Source organism: Delphinus delphis, chromosome 10, assembly GCF_949987515.2.
Source record: "Delphinus delphis chromosome 10, mDelDel1.2, whole genome shotgun sequence".
Classification (NCBI taxonomy): Eukaryota; Metazoa; Chordata; class Mammalia; order Artiodactyla; family Delphinidae; genus Delphinus; species Delphinus delphis.
Window position 1 is genome coordinate 9,020,949 of NC_082692.2, and position 22,985 is coordinate 9,043,933.

Sequence of the window (22,985 nt, forward strand, 5' to 3'; positions counted from 1 at the left end):
TGATGTTGAAGGGAAGTTAGTCATGTTTCTCAGGAGTATGAGACATTGTACCATAATGGGGTAGCTAGCTCTTTTCCATCTTTAAATAATAAACTCTTTAACAAGTATACTTAAACTGTAGTCTGAGTGGTTCGTTAGCTATAAGAAAGAATATTTAGTTTACTAAAAGAAATTCCTAAAATTAAACTCGTGGAATACCAGGGTGGAGGGTTGTAGAGTCTTTATTTGGGGGTGTCAGTGGAATGTGGTGGGATTTTAAAGTAGCATGAGCTGTGTCAGTTTGCTGTGATTCAGACAGATAAAGGAGGAGATAAAGCGATGACCTTTAAAGCTGTTACGTCCTTGAAATGCCTTCCATTAAGCTAACCGCATGCACTGTACTCGGCCATGTTTTAATTTCCAAGTGAAACACTAGCATGTTTGTGTTTTCAGTTTTATTAAATTAGTGTCTCTCTCTCTCTCTTTTTTTTTTTCCCTTTCAGAGAGCATTAGGTAATCAAAAGTCCACAGTAGTTGAATTCAGCAATAAAGATGCCTCTGAAATTAACAGTGAGCAAGATAAAGAAAATTCCTTAATCAAAAGTGAACCAAGAAGAATTAAAATATTTGATGGAGGGCAAGTACAACTTTTCCTTCTTAAATGTACATTTAAACTTACTTTTTAAATGTACATTTGCTTTCATGTGAATGAAGACTTACCAGTGCCGATTTTATATAACCGTTGCAAGATTTCTCAGCTTATTAACAGAATCTTCATGGCAAAATACATGTTAGGTATTATGTTAACTAATGCCATTTTGATCAAGAAAATGACAACTATTTAGAAAACACTGTAGGTTCTAGGAGGCAGCAGAGCACTGAGTTTTCAGAGTGAACCCTGGGTTTCACGTTGCTTCATAGTAAGGAGTGAACTGAAAAAATCTGCTCTAAAAGAGACGAATCATTGCCTGTTTGATGTCTTCTGTGAATTCGGTCGTGAGAAAAATTGTAAAAGCCAACTGTAGTTAAAATGAAGCTCAGAAATATTTCAGTACCTGTAGCTGTGATTGAATTTAACAATAAAGGAAACTTTTAGAGCAGTCACTTAGAGGAGCTATTTTAAAATCAAACCTGGTATTGAATAAAGTTGTTTGATAAGAAGTAGCTATTAGAATATTATGTTGATGTGAAAAGCTGGAATATTCTGTTACTTACATGTGCATAACATTTATATTCATTGAGTGTAAAAATTGTGCCTTGTTTTATTTTTTAGGTTGAATTTCAATCATCAGTATTTTCTCAAAGGCATAGTATCCAGTTGCCCTATTCATTTTCCTTTTCTTTAAATTAGATACAAATCAAATGAAGAGTATGTATATGTCCGAGGCAGGGGAAGAGGAAAGTACATTTGTGAAGAATGCGGAATCCGTTGTAAGAAACCTAGTATGTTAAAGAAACACATACGAACCCATACAGATGTCCGCCCCTACCACTGCACTTACTGTAACTTCTCCTTTAAGACTAAAGGTATGAGATGACATCGCTTCATGGTCCTTTATTATATGCATTGAGTTAGTAGACCTAAGACCCAACTTTACGTATTCCTTGACCAAGGATGCAGTAGCTTAAATAGAATAATATAAATTACATCTTGTCAACATCGTAGTCTTATATCTCTTTAGATATTTCTAGACCTCTTGAGAAAAAGTTTTAAATTACACACTTTGAGAATATACGTAATAAATATGACATTTGAAAAGGAGCAACTGCCCTTTTTTCTTTTACTTCCCAAATTAGAGTTGTATAACATGATGACTAACACGTTTTCAAAAATACTTACTTTGGAGCTAAAGAAGAAAAAAGAAATTTTCACGATCACATTGTAGATGCATTTCAGTGCTAAAAGATTAAAGAAAAAATTAAAATAATAACTGCAGTAAAGTTATACTGATTACATTCATGTTTTATTATCTAATTTTACTCATGCATAGCCATTTCTTTTTCTTTCCCATGAAGCTCTTTTACTGAAGTACTGTTGAATATCAGCTTCAAAAAATTTCTAAATTTTGTACTATTTAATGTTTGTGGAACTCAGAACTAGTAATTAAAATTATAGTTAGTACCATTTCTGTATTCTTTATATGTTTTTATTTAAATTGTAAGCCTTTATTATAGTTAAGGTAATTTTACTCTCTACAAATTTCCTGTGACATATAATGAATAAATACACTATCATAAAATGTTTGCTTTCTCCATTAGGTTCCTTGTTATGAATCATTATACAAACATTTCTTGCTTGAGACTTTAATTTCATATACCACCCTTTAGAAAGTAAGAATCTCGCAAATACAAAGCAATATAATCATAAAATTATTTGTCTGAAAGGACAAAATCTGTGAAAAATATTTAATCAATATTTTTTAATAGAACTACATTATTTTTATACCTTTTCAGTTAACATTTGCTTTTTTTTCTGATTATATTGGTTGTCTTTGCAGTTTTTGTTTTAAAAATTGATCAGCTCTTTAGCAAAATTTATTCTATATTTTGGCCAGTATTTATTGGCATTTAAAGAGTATATAGCAACTAAATAGCTTCAAATTAGCTCTCCTTAAATGCCAGTAAAATCTGAAACAAGAATGATGGGGGAAAAAACAAAACTGTTCTTCAGGTAGCCTTGAATATTTCTAAAGTTTCAAGAAATCATAAGTCAGAAGGAACCCTAATTCTGTCATTCTCAGGTTGTGGTATAGAACCTTCTTCTGGAAACGGAGGGTGCATTTCAGGATAATTTTCCTGATCTTGTGTGAAGGCTTTGATAGGATTAAGTGCTTTGATCTTTTAACCCAACTTACTGCTTTTACACTGGTGTTGATCCTATGATTAAGAAAAGTCCGTCTGTTGAATAATTTCCAGTGTGAGACCAGGAGCCAATATTACAAATAAAACATTACCAGTTACAGAATGATGTTACCAAACCACATAAAAGAGGATCCAGGTATAATGTGAAATGGGTGTTTCTCAAAAGAAGGAGGAAAAGGAATCAGGAAATTTTATAAAGTAAGGGCAAAGAAAGGAAGGAAAACTTTGATGTGGAAAACAAATGAAACTACAGAGATTTCTTGGCAAAGAAAAATATTATGAATCATCAAGTGTTAATCCTAATGAAATAACTCAAGCCAACATCATGTAAAATATTAGATAAATGTTTGTTAAATGGTGGACAGGGCATAATGATCTTTGAAGAGTGAGCAGTATATGTTAGCAGTTTTCATGTCTTTCATTTCTCAAATATGCTGGATACCTGAATTTACATTAACTTTTTTGTTTTGTCAGATAATTCATTGGAATTATGTGATAAATATTTATTTGAAGAAAGCTACCCTAGCTAAGCAGACTGGTGAAGAAAATATTAGAAGTTCAGTATTTCCCTATTCTCGGCATGGCAGTTCTCTTTTTTATGGTCGCTTCCTTGTAGAAGTCTACCTTTTATGAATATATGTCAAACAGATTCCATAGTACCTTGTAAAGGTAGCTAAATAATAAAAGACTTGTTTTTAGATTAGGCTGTAAATTTTGCCCTACTCTGATTTACTTTGTTGTCCCATTCTTGAATGTGTCTGGTTATTAACAGAAGGTAATAGTGATGTAATGGCATGCTATATAAATAGGAGTATGCAAAGATAGCATGGTACTATCAAAGGAATGATCTGCCCTCCTAGAAATTGATGCTTCTGATGGTAATGCTCGTAAATCTGTACTTCATCATTTGTCCTCTCGGTTTATTTTATGAATGCATTTTCAAAATAATTTTAATTGGTTTGTTTTCACTATTCTGCTTTAAAGGTCAGTCAGCTCCGTCAGTGAGCTTGCATCTCTGCAGGATTTAGTTCCATTTATATCACAGAAAGCTGGACTTTATATATAGCTATAGGAACCCAGAAGCAAAATCTTTCATGCTTTCCAGAGGATTTATATTACTGTTTATTAAGTCTGTTGAAAAATTTATCTGTTAAGTTAATGCACAGCCTTGCTAGGGGATATTTGCATTTGAATGTACATACTTTGCATATTGAAATGCAAATTGTTTTATATTAAATTATTTAAGAAGTTGGTTAATAATAAGTAATAGCCCAAGTTATGAGAAAATATGCTTATTAAAAACTCATATTCCCAAATTTGCCTAGTTACCATTATACATTAACTTCTCAGAAAGCAAGTGACCTTCGTGGCTGTCTGTTTAGGGAACAAAAGCATTTTGAAAGCACTATTAGTGGACCTTGTGATTTGGTTTATAATATTGTCATCATACTAGAAAGTGTTTTGACTAATAAGTGGAAATTTCAGCTACAATAAGATGGGAAAACTATTTTTCATAACTTCTAATGTGAAAAATTTGAAGCATACAGAAAAGTAGATATTTGCATAATGAACACCAGTATGCCCATCACGTTTTAATAATTGTTAATAATTTGCCGTATTTGCTTCATAGTTTACTTTTAAAGTGTATTTAAGGTAAATGTGAGACATGGCCAAGTCATTTAAGCCGGGCGTTACCTGTAGAATCACAGAGGTCAAGGTTTGCTGGATCTTAGACATTTCCTGGTCCGGGCCCTCTCTTACACTGGAACCCCTTGAGCGCTAAGCTCTGGGATGCTGTGCGTACTAACTAGTGCAAGAATTGGCCTAAACGGGTGTGACCAGTCCCACGGGCTTCGTGCAATTTTAGTGAAGGTGAGGCTCTATAAATAGTGCAATTTTGCAGGTCTTTCAGCTACTGCAGACTCAAATCTGGACCAATGATTCGAACATTTTTTGCTCTGCTGAAGGTTTATTCTGAAATACTAATTTGCCCTGCTCGCCAAACTCAGCATTTAGATTTTATTTTCGAAAGAGACGATTTTCCCTTCTTGGCAATTCTGTGTGTGTGGCATTATCTACTCAAGCTGCTTGGTATCCTCGAGAATTTGAGCTCTCCCCCTGCATTAGTGATCACTTGGGGCCAGCACGCCCAATGGTTCCCAGTTAATCTGGTGATACTTCCAGAGGTGTGCACCAGCTGCCAGAGGAAACACACCTCTAGGGATACTATTATGAGACTTGTAGTCAGTATGGTGAAGTAAAATTAATGTAGGAAATTCTTTCTCTTGTTCCAAACACACAGAACTACTATTTATAGTACAACAACCAACTGTAGTTTTAAATAGATAGCCAAGCTTGAAATTTAGAAAGAAAGACTCCCAGCCGCCAAAACTAAGGAAACTCCAAACTAGAATGGTGAACAGATATTAAAAAAAAAAAGTCCATAGGGACATCAAGCCAGATATACGCCCACAGGCCTGGGATTTAATGCTGCCAGATATATGCCCACGGGCCTGGGGTCTAATGCTGGTCCTGGAATGGCATCTGAGACCTCTGAAATAAGCATGGCTCTCCTGTCCAGTGACTTTGGACCATGTGGGGGAAAAGCTACCTGCTAAAAAGCAAAACCCTATACCTGTGCCATGCCAAAAAAACCTCACAAACTGATCCAGGATTAGCGTAATGAAATTGTTAAGGTCCCAGGCAGAAGCAATTGGAAGGCTGACCCATAGCGATGTGTCTACAACCCAGGGTACGTAAGACTCCACGGAAACCAATCTTGCTGAAGATAAGTTTACAATAAAAACTAAAAAATGTGCAAGGAAATAAAGTACTATGAGGGAAAGCCAGCGCACACAACTGGTGGAGAATTCAGAAACCACAGATCATAGTGCAATCTGAAAGGGACTTTAAGTGTATATAAAATGTTCTAAGGAATAAATAGGGACTAGAGAATAGTAACCATAGGCAAAAGTAGACATTATCAAAGTTGAGGAGGCAGATTTGAAAGAGAGAGAGATTATTACCAGTAACAAGGTTATTACAGCCTATAGACACCAGTATTATTTTTTGAGCAAATTTTAGTCATTGGAATTGTATAACCACAATCTGTACTTTCACTTGAAATAGGAATGGAATTTGCCAGTGTTGACAAATGCAATAGCAAAATAATACTATGTAAGCTTAGTAAACATTCTTTTCCCTTAAGGAAATCTGACAAAACACATGAAGTCCAAGACACATAGCAAGAAATGTGTGGATTTAGGCGTCTCAGTAGGTTTAATAGATGAACAAGATACAGAAGAATCAGGTAAGGCTTTATTCCATATTTTTCATAAATGCTATTTACAATGTACTCTTTTTTTCTTTGCATCCATACTCTTCTTTCCATTCCCACTGATACTGCTCAGTTCCTCCTTTCATTACCTCTTATTTATACTATGTGATAGACTCCTAATCAGTTTTCTCACCTTCCCTTTGTCTTCCTTCCTTTGCATCTATCCCCACTGATGTTAAGTTAATCTTCCTGAAGCATGTGTCTGATCATACTATTCCTCTGCTCCAGGTCTTCCATTGGTTTCCATTTGCCTACCAAATAGAATATGAGCTACTTGACCTCAAGTAATTCCTCAGAATCCTTTATAATCTGATGCCTGCCTACTTCTTCACCTTTATCCCTCATCTCTCTCTCTCTTTCACCTGCCCTAATGCTTGAATCTCCTGCTTACATGACACTGATCCGGCTCTCTGCCTGTAAAGCCCTCACCCTCAATCCCCACACAAACGTGGCTCCCCGTCTGCATTGGTCAAAATCTTATTTTCCTTCAAGATCTAGCTCAAATCCACTGCCGTCATGAAGCCTTCTCTGATATTCCCTTCCCACACCACTTGCGGGAAGCAATTTTTCCCTTTTCTCAACGCCTGTAATATTTTAGAGTTCACTCTCTGAGAGTATTGAATCCCTTTCTGCCATAACTTTTTTTTATTATTTACATGCTTCCTCCCTTACCTCTTCGCTGATTCTCAAGCGTGTCATGAGTAAAACTGATGCCTGAGTGATACTCGCTGTGCCCGCAGCCTCAGCGCAGTGCCCTGCTCATGGCAGCTGGTCTGGAAATATTTGGGGAATAAAACATTTGTTTGCTTCCCCAAATTGTTTATCATTTTGAAAAAAGGTTAACTGGTTGTTTTCTTAGTGATGTTAACTCAGCAAGTAGAAGTATTTATCTCTAACCAATTTTGAGGGGAAATTAAGCTGTTCATCTGTTCCGACTAGTCAGACAATAGAATTATTTTTTGGTAAGACTTTTTGTTTTAACCCAAGAATTTATCAACAAGAGATAAGTTTTTTTAAAAAAAAGTTGTCCTATTGCTTTTTTGAAAAACACCCTAAATTAAACATTTACCTGCTTGCTATGTTTTAGTTAGTATGTACTAAATTTCCAAAGAGAAAACGGTGAGGACATCTTTGAAAATGCAGGTTAAAAAAACGCAAATGCTTTTCATTCCACCGGACAACCAGTAACACACTAAATGAATCAGCCTGAATTTGTTTCTAAATATGCAAGAGAAGTGACTCACATCTTAAGTGCTACAATTGATATGATTTCGTATTTTAAGCACAAGGAGAGGATTGCCTTTAACTTGAATTTTGGGAAATAAGTGGATGTATTATCAGTAGAAGGAAAATATAATCATAACAAACTTAGGACAATAGGGAGGTTTCTAGTGCTTTATAGACACTTTGATGCTCTGATACATATTGGGGATGGCAGTATCAGGATTTAAAAGTATCAAATTAACATATGTGTAACTTTTTGTCCTAGGAACATACGTATTAAAAACTGATTTTTGAATGGCTAGGAATTGAATTCTGTGTTGATGTCTTTGTATAAAGACACACATTTAATAAAATTAATTAATTTACTTCTAATGTAAATAGTCTGTTTGATTTATTTTCTGCTCTTAGTAGTCATGCAGTAAATTAACTACCATAACTATTTAAGTGAAAAAAAAATCCCTCTTTATTATTTATTTGCTTTATTGCTGTTACGCTGAGCAATTCAGAATTAAAAAGCTAGGAAAAATGAGTAATGCTTTCAGTGAGTATATTTGTTACCCGGAGACTAGAAAAGGCACAAAGTAGAGGCTATAATATGAAATACTGATTTCTGAAAAATGTATAAACGTTAAAAGCATTATTATTATAATATATACTCTTAGGTGTTTTGCTTCTTTAAGAAGATGAGTCTTATCAAAATTAAGTAAAATGTAGAATCTTCTAAACTGTCAAGGGAAGGTAGTGTTTATATCCCAAATTTACGTAGGAGAATTAAGTGTAGTTTCCATTAATTATCATGCATCGTTTAGATTGGCCAGCTGACTGATGGACTTACATATCTATCTGTTCATTTTTGTTATTTCTCACCTGATTCCAGAAACACTTGAAGCAGGTCTTAGACTATAACTCAAACTTGATAGCCTAATTCCCAATTCAGATGAGATCCTCTGATTAAAACTCTAGGTAGTTTTACCTGTTTTTTCTGTGTTGTTTTTTTTTTTAAAATTACTGTACTTATCCGTGGTATACTCAAAGTTTTTTCACGGTTTTAATTGAATAGTAAATTATAGCACATAGGTGGATTTTGCCAAGTGCTGTGTCATACCTCGTAGTTCTTTATAACATGCCAACAAAATATATTCCTCCACTTTTGCTTTATTATAGGCTTGGAATGTAGGTATAAGTGTGGCAAACGCTGTTTCAAACGAATGGTCTGGTTTTCCCTTTATTGTCTTTTGTGCTTTTAAAAATATTTTGAGATGTTTTTTAAAAATACAGAAAGATTACAGAGAGTTTTATTACATGCGCTCATGTATTCACACCAGAGTTGGGGATTATAAATATTTTCTCACATTTGCTTCAAGTCTTTTTCATAAATTGTGTTTTTGAAAATTGTATTTTCATAAATCTGTACTTTTGGAAAAAAACAAGCTAAGTAAGGCATTACACATTAGGTGCAGTATCCCTAACTCGCCCTTGCCCGTCACATGCCCTCCCAGAGGCAAACACTAACTGCACTTAGGGGCTTTCTCTCAATTCATTTCACATACGTGTGTATATCCACACATAGCGTGTGCTTTTGTTTGGGTTTGTATTCCAGAGTTGCAGGAACAGTACCACCTTGTATGCAGATACCGAGGAAATTGATTTTGCCGTATCATTTTAATTGCTGCCTAGGATAATTTCTGTTTCTGCACATCCTTAACTATACCTGGTGCTACACGCGTTTTAGTTTGGGGCCACCTTGATGCATGGTAGTCTGCTGTCTGTACTTACATTTTCTTGACTGCTGTCCTACGTTTGGATCTTATTATTCTTCGGGAAGAAGATTCACTCTATTAAACTGATGGTAGTTAAGAGATGGGATCTTGCGTAGCAATTCTTTCGATGTCTATGTTTTTAGAGAGGAAAGCGCAGAAGCCCACAGTGTGATGCTGCGTGTCCGCAGCGTGTACTGTTTTCTAGTCCAACACCAGCCTAGAATATTCTAGGCATTCTTTCTTCACTCTCCTTTACTGGATCCTTCTCATCTCCCCAGCCTCTGAACGCAGTGCCCAGGGCTGCGGTCACTAATCTCTCATCTCTTCTGTCTGTGCTCCCTCCCCAGGTAGCCTTCCGACTTTAAATACCATCTATATGCTGATGATTCCAGTATCCGCTCCAGACTTGCATGTCCATCTTTCCACTCACCATCTCCACTTGGATGTCTAATAGGCATCTAGAGTGTGACGTGCCCCAAACTCCTGGTTTCCCCCTTATGTGACTCTGAGAAGCACGCTTTCCTGGAGTCCTTCTCCCATCCTTGCAGCTGCTGGACCAAAAACCTTGAAGTCGTACTTGGTGTCCTTTGGCTCCAACCCACCAGTAAAACCTTTGGCTCTTCCTTCAAAACGTATTCGGCAACCTACCGCTTTGAACCACCTGTTCCTCCCAGCCCTGGTCAGAGCTATCATCACGTCTTCTAAGTTGCTTGCAGTAGCCCCTCACTGGTCTCCGTGGTTCAGCCCCTGCCTCTTTACAGCCTGCTTTCAACACAGCGGCCAAAGTGGTTTCTACAAGTTACGTCATTGCTTTGCTTAAAACCCTCCATCGGTTTCCTGTCTCGTTCGGAGCCGTGGTCTGTGTCCCCTGCGAGCACCACGCCTCTGAAACTCAGCTCCACTCCCGCCTCCCCTGCCCCTCAGCCGTAGCCACCCTGATCGCCTGCCTCGGTGGCAAGCATACCGAGCTGGACCCTTTCCAGGGCCTTTTCTCTTTTCCTCCCTTTGGAATGGCCTCCACCAGGTGCTGCAAGACACCCCATCATCTCTCAGTGCTCTTCCGCTCAGATGTCACCTTATCAGTGAGGCCTTCCTGAAGCTCCCTAGAGAAAAGAGCACCTCACCCTCTTACTGCCAGCATTACTCACGCCCCCGACCTGCTTTATTTTTCCATATAGCACTTACAACCACTTAACAACTTACAGATGAGTGTGTGTATTTATTATCTGTTCCTTTCAACTAGAAAATAGGACATGAGGACGGCGATCTCCCTGTGGTCACTGCTGTATCGCCAGCACTTGCTGGGATTGTGGCTAGCAGCAAACCATCGATAGTAAATAGTTGTAGATTGAATGGATGACCGGAAAAAAATGACCTATAATCTGTCAGGAAATCATTCAATATTGTTGTTTTTAGACTATGATATACTAGTTTTCCATTACATTCCTTCACTACAATTCAGTGGTAGCTGTAATACAATATTTAATGCCTTTACCTATGAATAGTGTTTACATGATTTGGCCGTGGTCGATATAGGAATTTTCAAGGTGATGATGGCCACTCATTTGTTAATTTCTTATTTATTGGTTATTAGATCAGAAGACTAGAAGATATTTTAAGTTATCCTGACAATTCCATTTTTTCATCCTCAGTAATGATCTGTGCAGACTGATAAATATCTGTTCCATTTTTCAGTGGTTCCAGAGAAGAAGAGTTTATTCTCTTTGTGATTGATTATTTATTTATTTATTGGTTATTAGATCAGAAGACTATTTATTGGTTATTAGATTTATTTACTGGTTATTAGATCAGAAGACTAGAAGATATTTTTTATTTATTTATTGGTTATTAGATCAGAAGACTAGAAGATATTTTAAGTTATCCTGACGATTCCATTTTTTCATCCTCAGTAATGATCTGTGCAGACTGATAAATATCTGTTCCATTTTTCAGTGGTTCCAGAGAAGAAGAGTTTATTCTCTTTGTGATTGATTATTTATTTAGCACCGCAGCAACTGTCTAGTATGTCCACAGTCACTGCCCTCAGGAGCTCCTCGCCTGTGGCTGTGATGTTGGGACGTTGGAGTGAGCTCAGACTTGGCAGGGTTCACTCCTCAAGGCTGGGATCTGGGAAGGACAGTGACGGCCTCGTCTGGAACAGAAGGATGACTAAGGGTATCCTAGGAGAACGAAAAGAAAGGAAATATATCAAAATATAATTATGCATATATTGCTTTGTTTGAAAAAGTATTGATGAGGGGGCGGGGTAAAGGAGGGCAAGCATTCTGGACCGGGGGAGTTGTTGAGCAAAAGCCCAGAGGTTGGGAGAGGGGAATAGGGCATCAGGAGTATAAATGGGGCAGGATGAGAGAGTTGGGCAGGGCTCTGGGGGACAGGTCCTAGCATGCAGGGGAGTTTTAGCACCTTCCTTTAAGAAAGTCTGAGGGATTTTTTTTTTTTCTTGTATCATCTAAAGTAATTTAAAGCCACTACCTCTTTAGTCCCATATACATCTGACTTTTAATCTGGATTATTTTCTCAAATGTTTTTTAAACAAGCAAACAACAAATAGTAGGCTTTTAATTTGTGTCCCCAGGAATTTTCATTGCTGAGCTTTTGTTTGTTTTTTCTTTCTGCCGCTGCTGTTTTATTTTGTAGTGGGAATTTAGACAATAATGACTAAAAGAAGCATGATTTCTTTAAGTGGTTAGTCCCATTCGGCAGCAACAATAATAAATAATACGAGAGAGCAAAAATCTTTTGGGGGCGGACTTCCCTGGTGGTCCAGTGGCTAAGACTCCGTGCTCCCAGTGCAGGGGGCCCGGGTTTGATCCCTGGTCGGGGAACTAGATCCCACATGCCACAGCTAAGAGTTCGCATGCAGCAACTAAAGATCCCATGTGCTGCAACTAAGACCCGGTGCAGCTAAATAAATAATTTTTTTTAATCTTTTTCTGAAAGGGTGTTTTTATGAACAGAGTACCTCAGCGTTTCAGCATCCCTCATTCTCTACCAGATGGAGTTTACAGGTTTGGGTGGAAAGTCTGGTACGATTTTTTCCCTTGTGACACCCAATTTTGTATGTATATGTGTATAATGACTCATTTAGAAATCTTGCTCTTCATTTATTAAATTAGGGAGCATTATTTCTCCTGGAATTCATTTCTGCTGAGCAGCACCAAGGGGTAGAACTTTCCCCACAGACTAGACTATCATAAAAGATAAGGACTTGATTTTTTCCTACCTTAGTGTTTCCGGGTATGTTTTAAAACCGCGCCCTTATCAACTCCATAAGGGTGCTGCACGAAGTAGTGGCGTGTGTTACGAAGTGTTTCATTTTACTATCAATTTAATTTTCCAAGGAAAATTACAGATTATTAGCCATATAGTAGTAGTAGAAGTAGTGACTAACTTGAAAAAAAAATAGGAGGGAGAATATTTTCAACTATCATAGTTTTAATCTTTGAGGTGTACATCTGCTCGTAGAAGGAAGCTTGGGGTCCAGAATCTGGTCAGTGCCGAGTGATCTGACATGCTGGGTTCTCTCTCCCCCTGCTTCCTCCCTGCCCGTAGGAGTTTCCTGCCTCCCTGATCACACCTGGAAGCTTCCCCCTTCTCAGGGATCAGGCTCATGGCAGCGGTTCCTTCTGAGACTTCAGCCGCCAGCTCGAGATGGCTGCCTGACAGTGTATTCCCTATTTTCCTGGCCCAACAAATGAAAATAAGTGATGAAATTGCATCGTGTAATGTAGGGTCTTTCCACACATAACTTGCTGTCTCTTCCCTTTAATGATGAACAGTTTTATCAAGTGCTTTTGTGGCATCCTAGGGTCATACTGTCATTTCTCATACTCTTAATCTAATGTAACTCTGGTGTTAAGCCCACTGCACAGTGCACTGCTAGAAACCGCACTGAGATTCCATTTGCTGCGTGTCTACGTAAAAATTCAGGAAGATGCTAAGGTTTGGCCAGCAGTTAGGTGTCACAGCAGTTTCTTACCTGTGTCCCAAAAGGTAGTGATTCCAGTGGCTCTTCCGATGCCTTTCATGTTGCCCTCACGGCTGCATTTATCCAGGGACGTGACTGATCTACTATATGAAATACGCAAGTATGAAATTACTGAGTAAACTCTTATCAGCGGAATCTCCTTTGTCACCTAGGCTTTCCTAAACACAGTCGAAGTTTCTCACTTAATTATGCAACTAGATTACAGATGGCTACCAAATAACGGTGATTAAAGAAAAATAAGTAGCCAGGTTCAGGAGCCACGTGTCTCTTGGGAAACCAGTACACTGACACATCGTCTTGATCAATACGAAAATTTGTGACATTAAGTCTTCTCTAGATACTGAATAAAATCCTTAAGTAGTTTTGATAGCCACCTTCATATTTCACATTGACAGCAGGGCAGTTCTGTCAGAAGTGGAGTCCTACAGCACCTTAGGAAGGACTATTCAATTCAGCACACTTATATGAAAGTCACATATACCTAAACAGCCAGTGCTAACAGGATATGCAAGAACTTGTTCCAGATATTTACACCTTGATTATCTCAGACATCTGGGAAATGGGGTAAACATTTTAAAGAAAAGAACCCCACAAGGATATTATTTGGGCACCCTGATTCTAAATGCCAGGCTTTGCAGAATAGCAACCAGAAACCTAAGGATAGTGTTTCTAAGGTCTAGAGGAAAGATTAGGGGGCTTGGTCGTTTGATCTTTTCTGTAGCACATACATAATCATCAAGAAATATCATCTCTGAGCTTTCATTTATTCAACAAAATTTGTTAAAGGCTCTCCAAAGGCCAGTGTTACTACAGAGTATCCCACCATATTTATTTTTGAAAACTCATTACCATTCGGTAATGTCTTGGTCAGCTTCTGGTTTTCTGGGAAAAGTCCAAGTCTTTTTGTTCTATGTTCATATTGAATTTTTCCTTAATATCTGCCTTGTTTTGTTTATTTTCATCAAAGGTTTACTGTATATTTATTTCTACTTATCTACAGTATTTCTTTTCCTGGTATTATCTTCAATCTTTTTCTTTCTTTGAATGTCCTAAACCTGTTTTCTACTCTCTACCAACTTGATACTCTGAATGTCATTCACCAGCAGAATGTGCATGTTTCCTGGTTGATAGAGTGCTTATTAAAGGTCAGCGTGAAGAAGCTGTGATGCAGGAGCAAAGACTCCTGATTTTTTGATGCTTTACTGCCCTTAGAACAGCGGGCTGTATGGCTGCCCTTTTTTTTTTTTTTTTTTGCAGTACTCCGGCCTCTCACTGTTGTGGCCTCTCCCGTTGCGGAGCACAGGCTCCGGACGCGCAGGCTCAGCGGCCATGGCTCACGGGCCTAGCCGCTCCGCGGCATGTGGGATCTTCCCGGACCAGGGCACAAACCCGTGTCCCCTGCATCGGCCGGCGGACTCTCAACCACTGCGCCACCAGGGAAGCCCTAACCATTTTATCCTTCAGCAGATGAATTCTTGTTCCAATTTTCAAATGGAGTAAATTTAGAGATGTTGGGAAACATTTATTTTGAATTAAGCAGAGGGGACTGTAAATTTATCTAAGGCAGCCATTAAAATTTGGACATTTGACATCTCAAAGGAGTTCCCGTGTAGTTTAAAACTAGCAACTCAAGCTGTAGTTATAGTAGGTGTTCCTGAAAAGTCTAATCCCTCCAGCCAGCTGCACGTGTCCCTGTATTCTTGCCGTGCAAAACGATACAGCCTCAGGAATTGCGTCCCTGTGTTCTTGGGGTATTAGTAAGTACTTTTTCTTTTTCACCTTTTGTGTCAAAAACCATGCTGCTGGCTATTTGCTTTTCATGTCCTTGATCCGAAGAATGTTTTTGTCAACAGACTGCTCGGAATGTTAACATGTGCCCTCCACTGCCAGACTGGGAGAACCATTCAGTGTGGCAAGGTGCAACTGGAAACACTGTTCCCGCTGGAGGTTCAGTACTTAGGATGATGCGTGTAAGAGGATGGCATTAGATCACAGGATTTAAAACCTGTATCACGTTTACCCTTAAAATAAATTTAATGAATTTTTCTAAATGAAGTGCTTTCAAAATGAAACCTGTAGAATATGTTTTTGTCACTGGGATGTTTACAGAAAACATTATTAGTTCTTTTAAGAGAAACTTCCACGCACAATAAGAAACCATGATAGGTCTTGGGACTTACAGTTAAAGAAGTGTGTATGTCGTTAATGAACAGTGCAGATACCACTGCCTTTTGGTTTACTGCCTAAAGTTAACAAACGTTAAACCCTGGCTCATTATGTTGTTAAGATGAAAACATAGTTTAATAAAAAAACCCAAACAAAAACCCACTACTGCAGTAGTTGCATGCTTTAAAAGACTTTTTCCCCAGGTTTCCCTTGTTTGTCTGGATTTCAGAGTAATTTTTCTAAACATGAGGAAAACAAAAGCAGACCAATTACAGCAGTAGCAGAATGTTGAAGAGGGAGGTGCTGCTGACCTCCCAGGGGAGCCTGTCTGAGGGAAGCCCCTCCTGGCTCAGCCAGCAGGGGTCACTGTGGGGCAGCGATGGGAGGGCAGCCTGGGGTTCATCCAACTGAAATCAGATTTTGAAACACATCTTCAGGGAAGTGGTTTGACATAAATTACTTTTGAAAAACAATATTGCTGCATTGTTTACCTTCTTTTTCCCTCATGAATTTAAATTCACAGAAAATAGAAGAATTAATTTTACACATATGTAAAATTGTACTGAGTAGTAGAAATTTTATTTGTAATGAGTTGGGAATGTATCTAGGAGGACAGAAATTAAATAGAAATTTTATAGGCCATTTATTTATGAATTTGTTCTGCAAGTATGGGTTCCTTATACCTGTTCTAGGGTCCTTGGGGGATGCAGAGGGGTGAGCTACAGCCTTCCCCCTGCTGGCATAGTACAGTCTACATTGTACAAAGCAAGGAAGGAACAATTGTCATAGAGTATATCTTACTGGAGTAATGACAAGACTCCTAAATACAAAAAAAAAAACCTGTTTCCAAATTCTGACTTTGATGCTTTCCAGCTGTATTTAAGTCTCTTAACTTCCTGTGTAAAATGAGTTTGGTATCAGCTCTGTCACGAGTGGCTGTTAGGTTTAAACATAACGAGTAAAATGTTGGCAAACTTTTTCTGTAAAGGGCCTGATAATCAGTATTTTAGGCTTTGTGGGCCGCACAGTCTCTGGCGTGACAACTAAACTTTGTGAGTGTGGCAGGAAAGCTGCCATAGACAGTATGTAAATGATGGGCCTGGCTGTGTTCCAGTAAAACTTTATTTAAAAGAACAGGCAGGAGCCGCGTGAGGCCAGCAACTATGGTTTGGCAGCCCCTGATACAATAGGAACTCAGTGTAGTATGCCGTCGTAGTTACTATGCTCAGTAACAGGCTGTAGCAAAACGAGCAGTATCACAAAGTACAAAATGGCAAGTTCTGGAGGAGTTAACACGTCTGTGTTCTTGACCTTGCTGACTTGTCACGGGCAGGTCACTTTTCTTTTCTGGGTCTTCTACCCTGCACAGCTTCTGACCGGATAGCAGCAGTCTTCGTTGGGGGTAGGGGTTAAGGGGACAGGGCAGTAATACGAAAGGACTTTTCTTAGCATGCATCCAGAGAGCAGAGGTGTCTGGGCTCTGTTTTGGTGCTGTGCATCTTTAAAAGATGCCATTGTCTTCGGTTCATTTACGTTATCCACTGTATCTTGTTCCGGTCACCCTAGAATATCCACCCTGTTTAACAAATATGTAATGACCCCAGATTCATTTTCAGGTTCCCAAACTTTGACAGGGGTCTTCCCCTTCAGGAGTTTTACGACCCAGTGCACGTAGAGAGATAAACATTATTCAATCCTTATCTTGGGGAAGGAAAACTACAGAAAGAAATCCCAGCTCTTCTCAAGTCCTCTGTGAGCCGTAGGCATGTGGCTCTGTCCAGGGAGAAAGAAAGGTCCAGGGACACCAGCCTGTACGTCTTCCCACCCAGAATACTTCAAACCTTGATCTGAAGTATGGGACGATCAAGGCCAAAGAACATTAAAAGGGAGCCAAGTAGTCTTACTCCCTTCCCCATTAAAAAGCGTATGGTGTTCTTTATAAATCCTTCTCATACGCTGCATACACTGACATTTTGTATCTATATGTAAAATTAAAAACTTTAAAGATTTATAGTATAACTAATTATTCTTAAACTTCCATACTTACTGTAAAATACAGTGTATTTGTTGTGAAATTAAAAAGGTTATTAGTTTACATTTTCCTTGGGGATTGTATTTTATATGTTCTACTCTTCAAAATGAAATAATTACTTGAAGCTTTTAATGTCTGTACCTGTAAATATTCAACTCACTCATGCATATTTATAAGCTAGGTTATTGACTGTAGTTCATTGTTGACCTTTCTTTCAGATCATTCTGTGGTTAGGTTTTTATAATATGACATCTGAATGTGGAGACCTGGGTTTAAATCTTGGCTCTGACACTTCTGAGCTGTGGGCTTCACACTTTAAAATAATTAACTGCTTTTTAAATTTTTTTTAAATCATTGTCTGATAAAAAGTCGGGTCCTTAATTAGTCCTTGTTTTAGTTATGATCAGATGGCACTGGTCTGTCTGTAGTACTGAGCTGGGCTCTCTCGCAGTCTCGATGGCTAGAACCGGAGTAGAGGCATTCAGGCATCATACGTACAACTGAATAAGAACTGCAAAAATACAGTTACAGATACAAGGTAAGAATAGTGTTAGGTGCCAGATATTTAAAGAGCGTGTGTGTGTGTGTTAGGATGTATTTTGGAGAAATTACCTGTGCCTTTAAATTAAACAAGAGAAGTGTTGGAATTTGTTTCAATTAATAGTTTCCTATTAAATAATGGGAAAGAAAAAAATTGCTTGTCAGAAAGAGAAGTCTTGATGGGTATAATAAGAACAGCAGGGAGATGGAGATTGTGCAGGCTTATCTGAATGAGACAGAATATTGGTGTCAGTAGAGTAAAATAAAGGTCCTGGAGCATTGGCAAATAGGTTTTTCCTTAATGTCATTTTTTAAAAGATTATTTTGGTCTTTGTAGAAAGTCGAAAAACTAGTAGAGAGAGTTCTTGTATATTCTTTACCGAGCCTCCCCTGTGCTAGCATCTTACATAACCAAGAACATTTGTCAGCTCAGGATTGCTAACTAAAGCATGGGACTTACCAGTTTTTCCCCTGATGTCCTTTTCCCGTCCCAGGCTCCCCTTCAGGATCCCACATCACACTTAGTCGTCGTGGCTCCTCCACCGTGCCCCTCAGTCTTTCCTGTCTTTCATGACCTTGGCATTTATAGAGAGTCCTGATCAGTTATTCTGTAGACTGTTCTCAGTTTGGGGTTTTCTGATATATGCTCACAGCTGGATTGAGGGTATACATTATTGGGGAGGCGCCATAGGGTGGTTATGCTTTTCTTAGTGCATCATATCGGGGGTACAGCATGTCAGTGTGTATTACTGGTCACGTTAACCTTCTTTACTCGGCTAAGGTGATGTCTGCCAGGACTAGCTACTGTAAACTTACTGTTGTTCCCTTTATAAATATTACATATTTGCGGAGATACTTTAAAACTATGCAGGTATCCTGTTTATGCACTGAGGGATCTTGCCTGTGGTAAGTATTGCTATGGGGTTCTAATTTATCAATTAGAATTTTTCTGCAAGGAAAAGTTACCATTTCTCCATTAGTTCATTCATCCGTTCATTCATTTACATCAGTATGGACTCAAGGTTATGTATTTTATTCTTTGGGTTATAATCCAGTTATTTATTGTGCAGCTCAAGTTCTCATTGACCATTGAGAGCTCTTTGAGGTCCGTTCCTATGCCCTTTCAACATCCTGCTTCTTTTTTTTCTTTAAGTGGTTCCTTACTTTTTTTTTTAATTTTTATTTTATTTATTCATTTATTTTTGGCTGTGTTGGGTCTTTGTTGCTGCTCCCGGGCTTTCTCTAGTTGTGGTGAGCGGGGGCTACTCTTCGTTGCGGTGCGCAGGCTTCTCATTGCAGTGGCTTCTCTTGTTGTGGAGCACGGGCTCTAGGCGTGTGAGCTCCAGTAGTTGTGGCATGTGGGCTCAGTAGTTGTGGCTTGTATGCTCTAGAGCACAGGCTCAGTAGTTGTGGCGTATGGGCTTAGTTGCTCCTAGGCATGTGGGATCTTCCTGGACCAGGGCTTGAACCCATGTCTCCTGCATTGGCAGGCAGATTCTTAACCACTGCGCCACCTGGGAATCGCAGTTCCTTACTTTTTGACACCCAAGATGTTCCAGCCATGGAGTTCACCATTTCCCCAGGGACCCCTGGTTCACGTTACTGGAGAATGGTATTTAGGAACCAAGATCTAGCCGCTAGGTGGTGTGTTTCTGGCTACTAACCTGTCACTTCTTCTAGCCCCTTTCGTTGGATAGAGCTGGGAAATATGCATATTTATGCTAACTCGTACATATACTTACATCTGTGTTTATTTCTGTATCTGTGTATGTGTACGTGGGCACACACGCACACACGCACACACACACACACACACACACACACAAACGAGAACATGAATCCATACTGATAATTCCAGTTCCAGTCCAGTCCCACAGAGTTTATTTTAGCCTGCTCCATTTCCTTTTTTTTTCTTTCACCAACAGTGAGAAACCTTCTCATCTACAGTATGTTCACTTACTTGTTCAACTCTAGCATACCAATAAACTAGTTCCAGAAATGCTGACCCACCTGTGAAAAACAGGTTTACAATCACAGCATAGTGTCTGTGTGCAGCTCTTTTTGTCTTTAGCCTTCACATTGTCTGGTCAGAACCCCCTTTGCCAGGGTTACCTAGGTCATGGTTGTGGAGTTCATTTGTACTCAGCCATCCGTCTCAGCTTGCGTTTCATCTTAGATTTCCACCACATCCTGGTTAGTTGTGTTTGTATTTACACACCCTACAGTTCACCTTAGGGTGCACAGTTCTGTGGTTTTCGACAAATGTGTACAATCGTGTGTCCAGCCCCACAGTTCCACAGAGAACAGTTCCATCGCCCCAAAATTCCTCTGCGCCACTTCTGTATGGACACCTCCCCCCTGCATCCAACAGCCCCTAGCAGCCACTGATCTCTTTTCCTCCCTGTATTCGTACGTTTTCCAGAGTGTCATACGAAAGGAATCAGAATAAGGAGCTTTGGGGGGTCTGGCTTCTTTCACTTAGCAGAATACATGTGAATTTGTCCATGTTTTTGTGGGTGTCAGTAGTTCATTCCTCTCTATTGCTGAGTAGTATTCCGTCGTATTGATGTGCTATAGCTTCGTAGCCACTGGCCACTTGAAAGATGCCTCTGTTATTTCCTTCCTGCTCCTTGCTTTCAGTTTAGTTTGATTGTCTTTTTCTAATTTCTAAAGCTGAGAACTTAGATTATTTATCTGAGACCTTTCTTCTTTTCTAATAGAAGTGTTGGATACAATAAATTTCCCACTAACCACTGCTTTAGCTGCATCCCACGAATTTTGAATGTTATATTTTGGGTTTTATCCAGTTACATTTCTAGCTAAAATATTTCTAACTTTTCTTTGAGGCTTTCATTTCTGACTCATGGATTGTTTAGAAATGTGTTATTTAATTCTGAAATATTGGGGGATTGTTCAGATATCTTCCAGTAACTGATTTCTAGGTTATTCTGTTTTCAAGCAAAAACGTAAGTATGATTTCTATTCATTGAAATGTGTCGAGGTTGGCTTTGCAGCTCAGAATATACACATGGGTGAATGTTCCACGTACACCTAGAAGGAAAGCACATTCTGCTCTTTGGATGGAACATAACTGTTAACTAGGTCTAGACGGTTGACAGTATTTTTCAAGTCTTCCGTGTTCCTACTGATTTTCTGTATGCTTGTTCCATCCGTTACTGAGTAGAGTGCTGAAGTCTTCAGCTGCAGTTGTGGACTTGGTTATTGCTTTTTCGTTTTGGCCTCATTTAGTTTGAAGCTCTGGTTTCACTGCTACACATTTAGGATTGTTGTATGTTCGTGGAAAGGTAACCCTTTGATCATTATGTAACGTTCCTGTTCATCCTTGATAATATTCCTTGTTTTGATGTCTGCTTTGTCTGATATTAGCATATAGTTTTTTCAGCTGTATTTTAGTTAATTTTTAAAGGTATATCTTTCTACAAACTTTACTTTCTATCTATTATGTCTTTATATTTAAAATGGGTTTCTCATCCATAATATATACTTGGGACTTGCTTTTTTACCCAGTCTAGCAGTCTCTCTCTTTAAATTCATGTGTTAGAGCCTTCCTTTTATTTTTATTTTTCATGTAGTTGGAATAAAATCTATCATCGTGCCAGCTGTTTCCTATTTGCTTCATTTTTTCCTTCTTTTTATGCCTTAATTAAGCATTTTTATGGTTCTGTTTTTCTCCTCTGTTGACTTATTTGTGTCTTTTAAGAAAATTTAGTCATCTGCCTTCAAATAATATTCCATTACTTTACATGTAGTGTAAAGACTTTATATAGCAGTGTATTCACAATTCCTCCTTTTCATCCTTTGTGCTATTATTGTTATACCATTTACATTTACACATGCTCTAAACATATAGCACATTTTTACTACTGTAGACATTAAATTATCTTTTAGAACAAGCAATTAAAAATTTTTTAAAATTTTATCTTCATTTATTGTATTTCCATTGCTTTTCTTTTTTGGGGGTAAATATGAGTTCCCATCTGATACCATATTCCCTGTGCCTAAAGAGCTTCCTTTAACATTTATTGTCAAGTAGGTCTGCTGGCAGTGGATCTCCTCAGTTTTTGTTTTCTAAGAAAGTCTGTACTTCTCTTTCATCTTTGAAAATTATTTTCAATGAGCATAGAACATAGAATTCTGGGGTTTTTTGTTTTTGTTTTTGTTTTTTTTTTTTTTCCTTTTCTTTTCTTATCATTGTTACTGTGTTTTTCATTGCTAGCATTTCTTTTTTTTTTTTTTTTTCATAGTTTCATCTCACAGTTGAAATTCCCGCTTGGTAGTATATATTGTTCACCTTTCTCGTTAGAGCCTTTAACATATTGGTCAATTATTTTAAATTCTCTGCAAGTTCTAACATCTGTATCATATCTGACTGGTTCCGATTGCTTTTCCTCTTCTGCGTATGTTTTTTCTTGCCTTTTTGTATGCCTTGTAATTTTTGTTGAAAGCTAGACATCTTGCATAAGACAGTAGAGACTAATGTACATGGTTTTTATGCCTAGCAAGGCCCTTTGTGTGGGAGTTAGAACGTTTCTAGTCAAGAGTTGGACTGGGTTGGAGAGATTTGTTGTTGTTAAGGCTACCATCAGAGCAACAAAGCCTTCAGATTCCTATAGAGCCACTTCTTGTTTGCGGTGGGGGTTGGGTTATAAGAGAAGTGCTTGTTCCTTTCCAGTTTTAGGTGTTTCCTTTGTGCTATGCCTCAGAGAGGGTGCTCTACACATTCTATTCTTCTCCTGGTCCTCTTCCAGCAGTATTTTGCTGTTACCTCTCATTTCAAGCTCCTTAACTTGGCATTAGGGGGTGAAGAGGAGGATGGGATGCCACCTCTGTTCTGATGCAGCCTCAGCCTTCTACGTGCACCATGTTCTCAGGTTTCTGGACTGTGGCCCTCTTGTTCTCCTTCCCTAGCTCAGCTGTTGTGGTGGACTCAGCTGGCAACCTTGTCCCTCCTTAAGGAGTAGAGTTGTGTTTTTTCTCTTATTCATTCCCTTTCCCTACTGCAGTAAGTTTTCACCAAAGTTCCCAAGGGCAGCAATGCTTGTTGCCCTCCTCTTC

The 22,985-nt window shown here is 38.6% G+C and overlaps 1 protein-coding gene across 5 annotated transcripts in view; it reads left to right on the top strand.

Annotated features, from left to right (window-relative positions):
• The window catches only part of HIVEP1 (HIVEP zinc finger 1), a 143,202-nt gene that overhangs the window by 114,185 nt on the left and 6,032 nt on the right, over positions 1–22,985 (top strand). For 4 of the 5 annotated variants that reach the window (XM_060023636.1, XM_060023634.1, XM_060023633.1 and 1 more), the window contains 3 exons: positions 483–616; positions 1,331–1,506; positions 6,050–6,151. In XM_060023636.1, coding sequence (XP_059879619.1) covers positions 483–616; positions 1,331–1,506; positions 6,050–6,151 — 412 coding nt within the window. The remainder of the gene's footprint in view (positions 1–482; positions 617–1,330; positions 1,507–6,049; positions 6,152–22,985) is intronic. The other variant, XM_060023638.1, reaches the window with a different exon arrangement.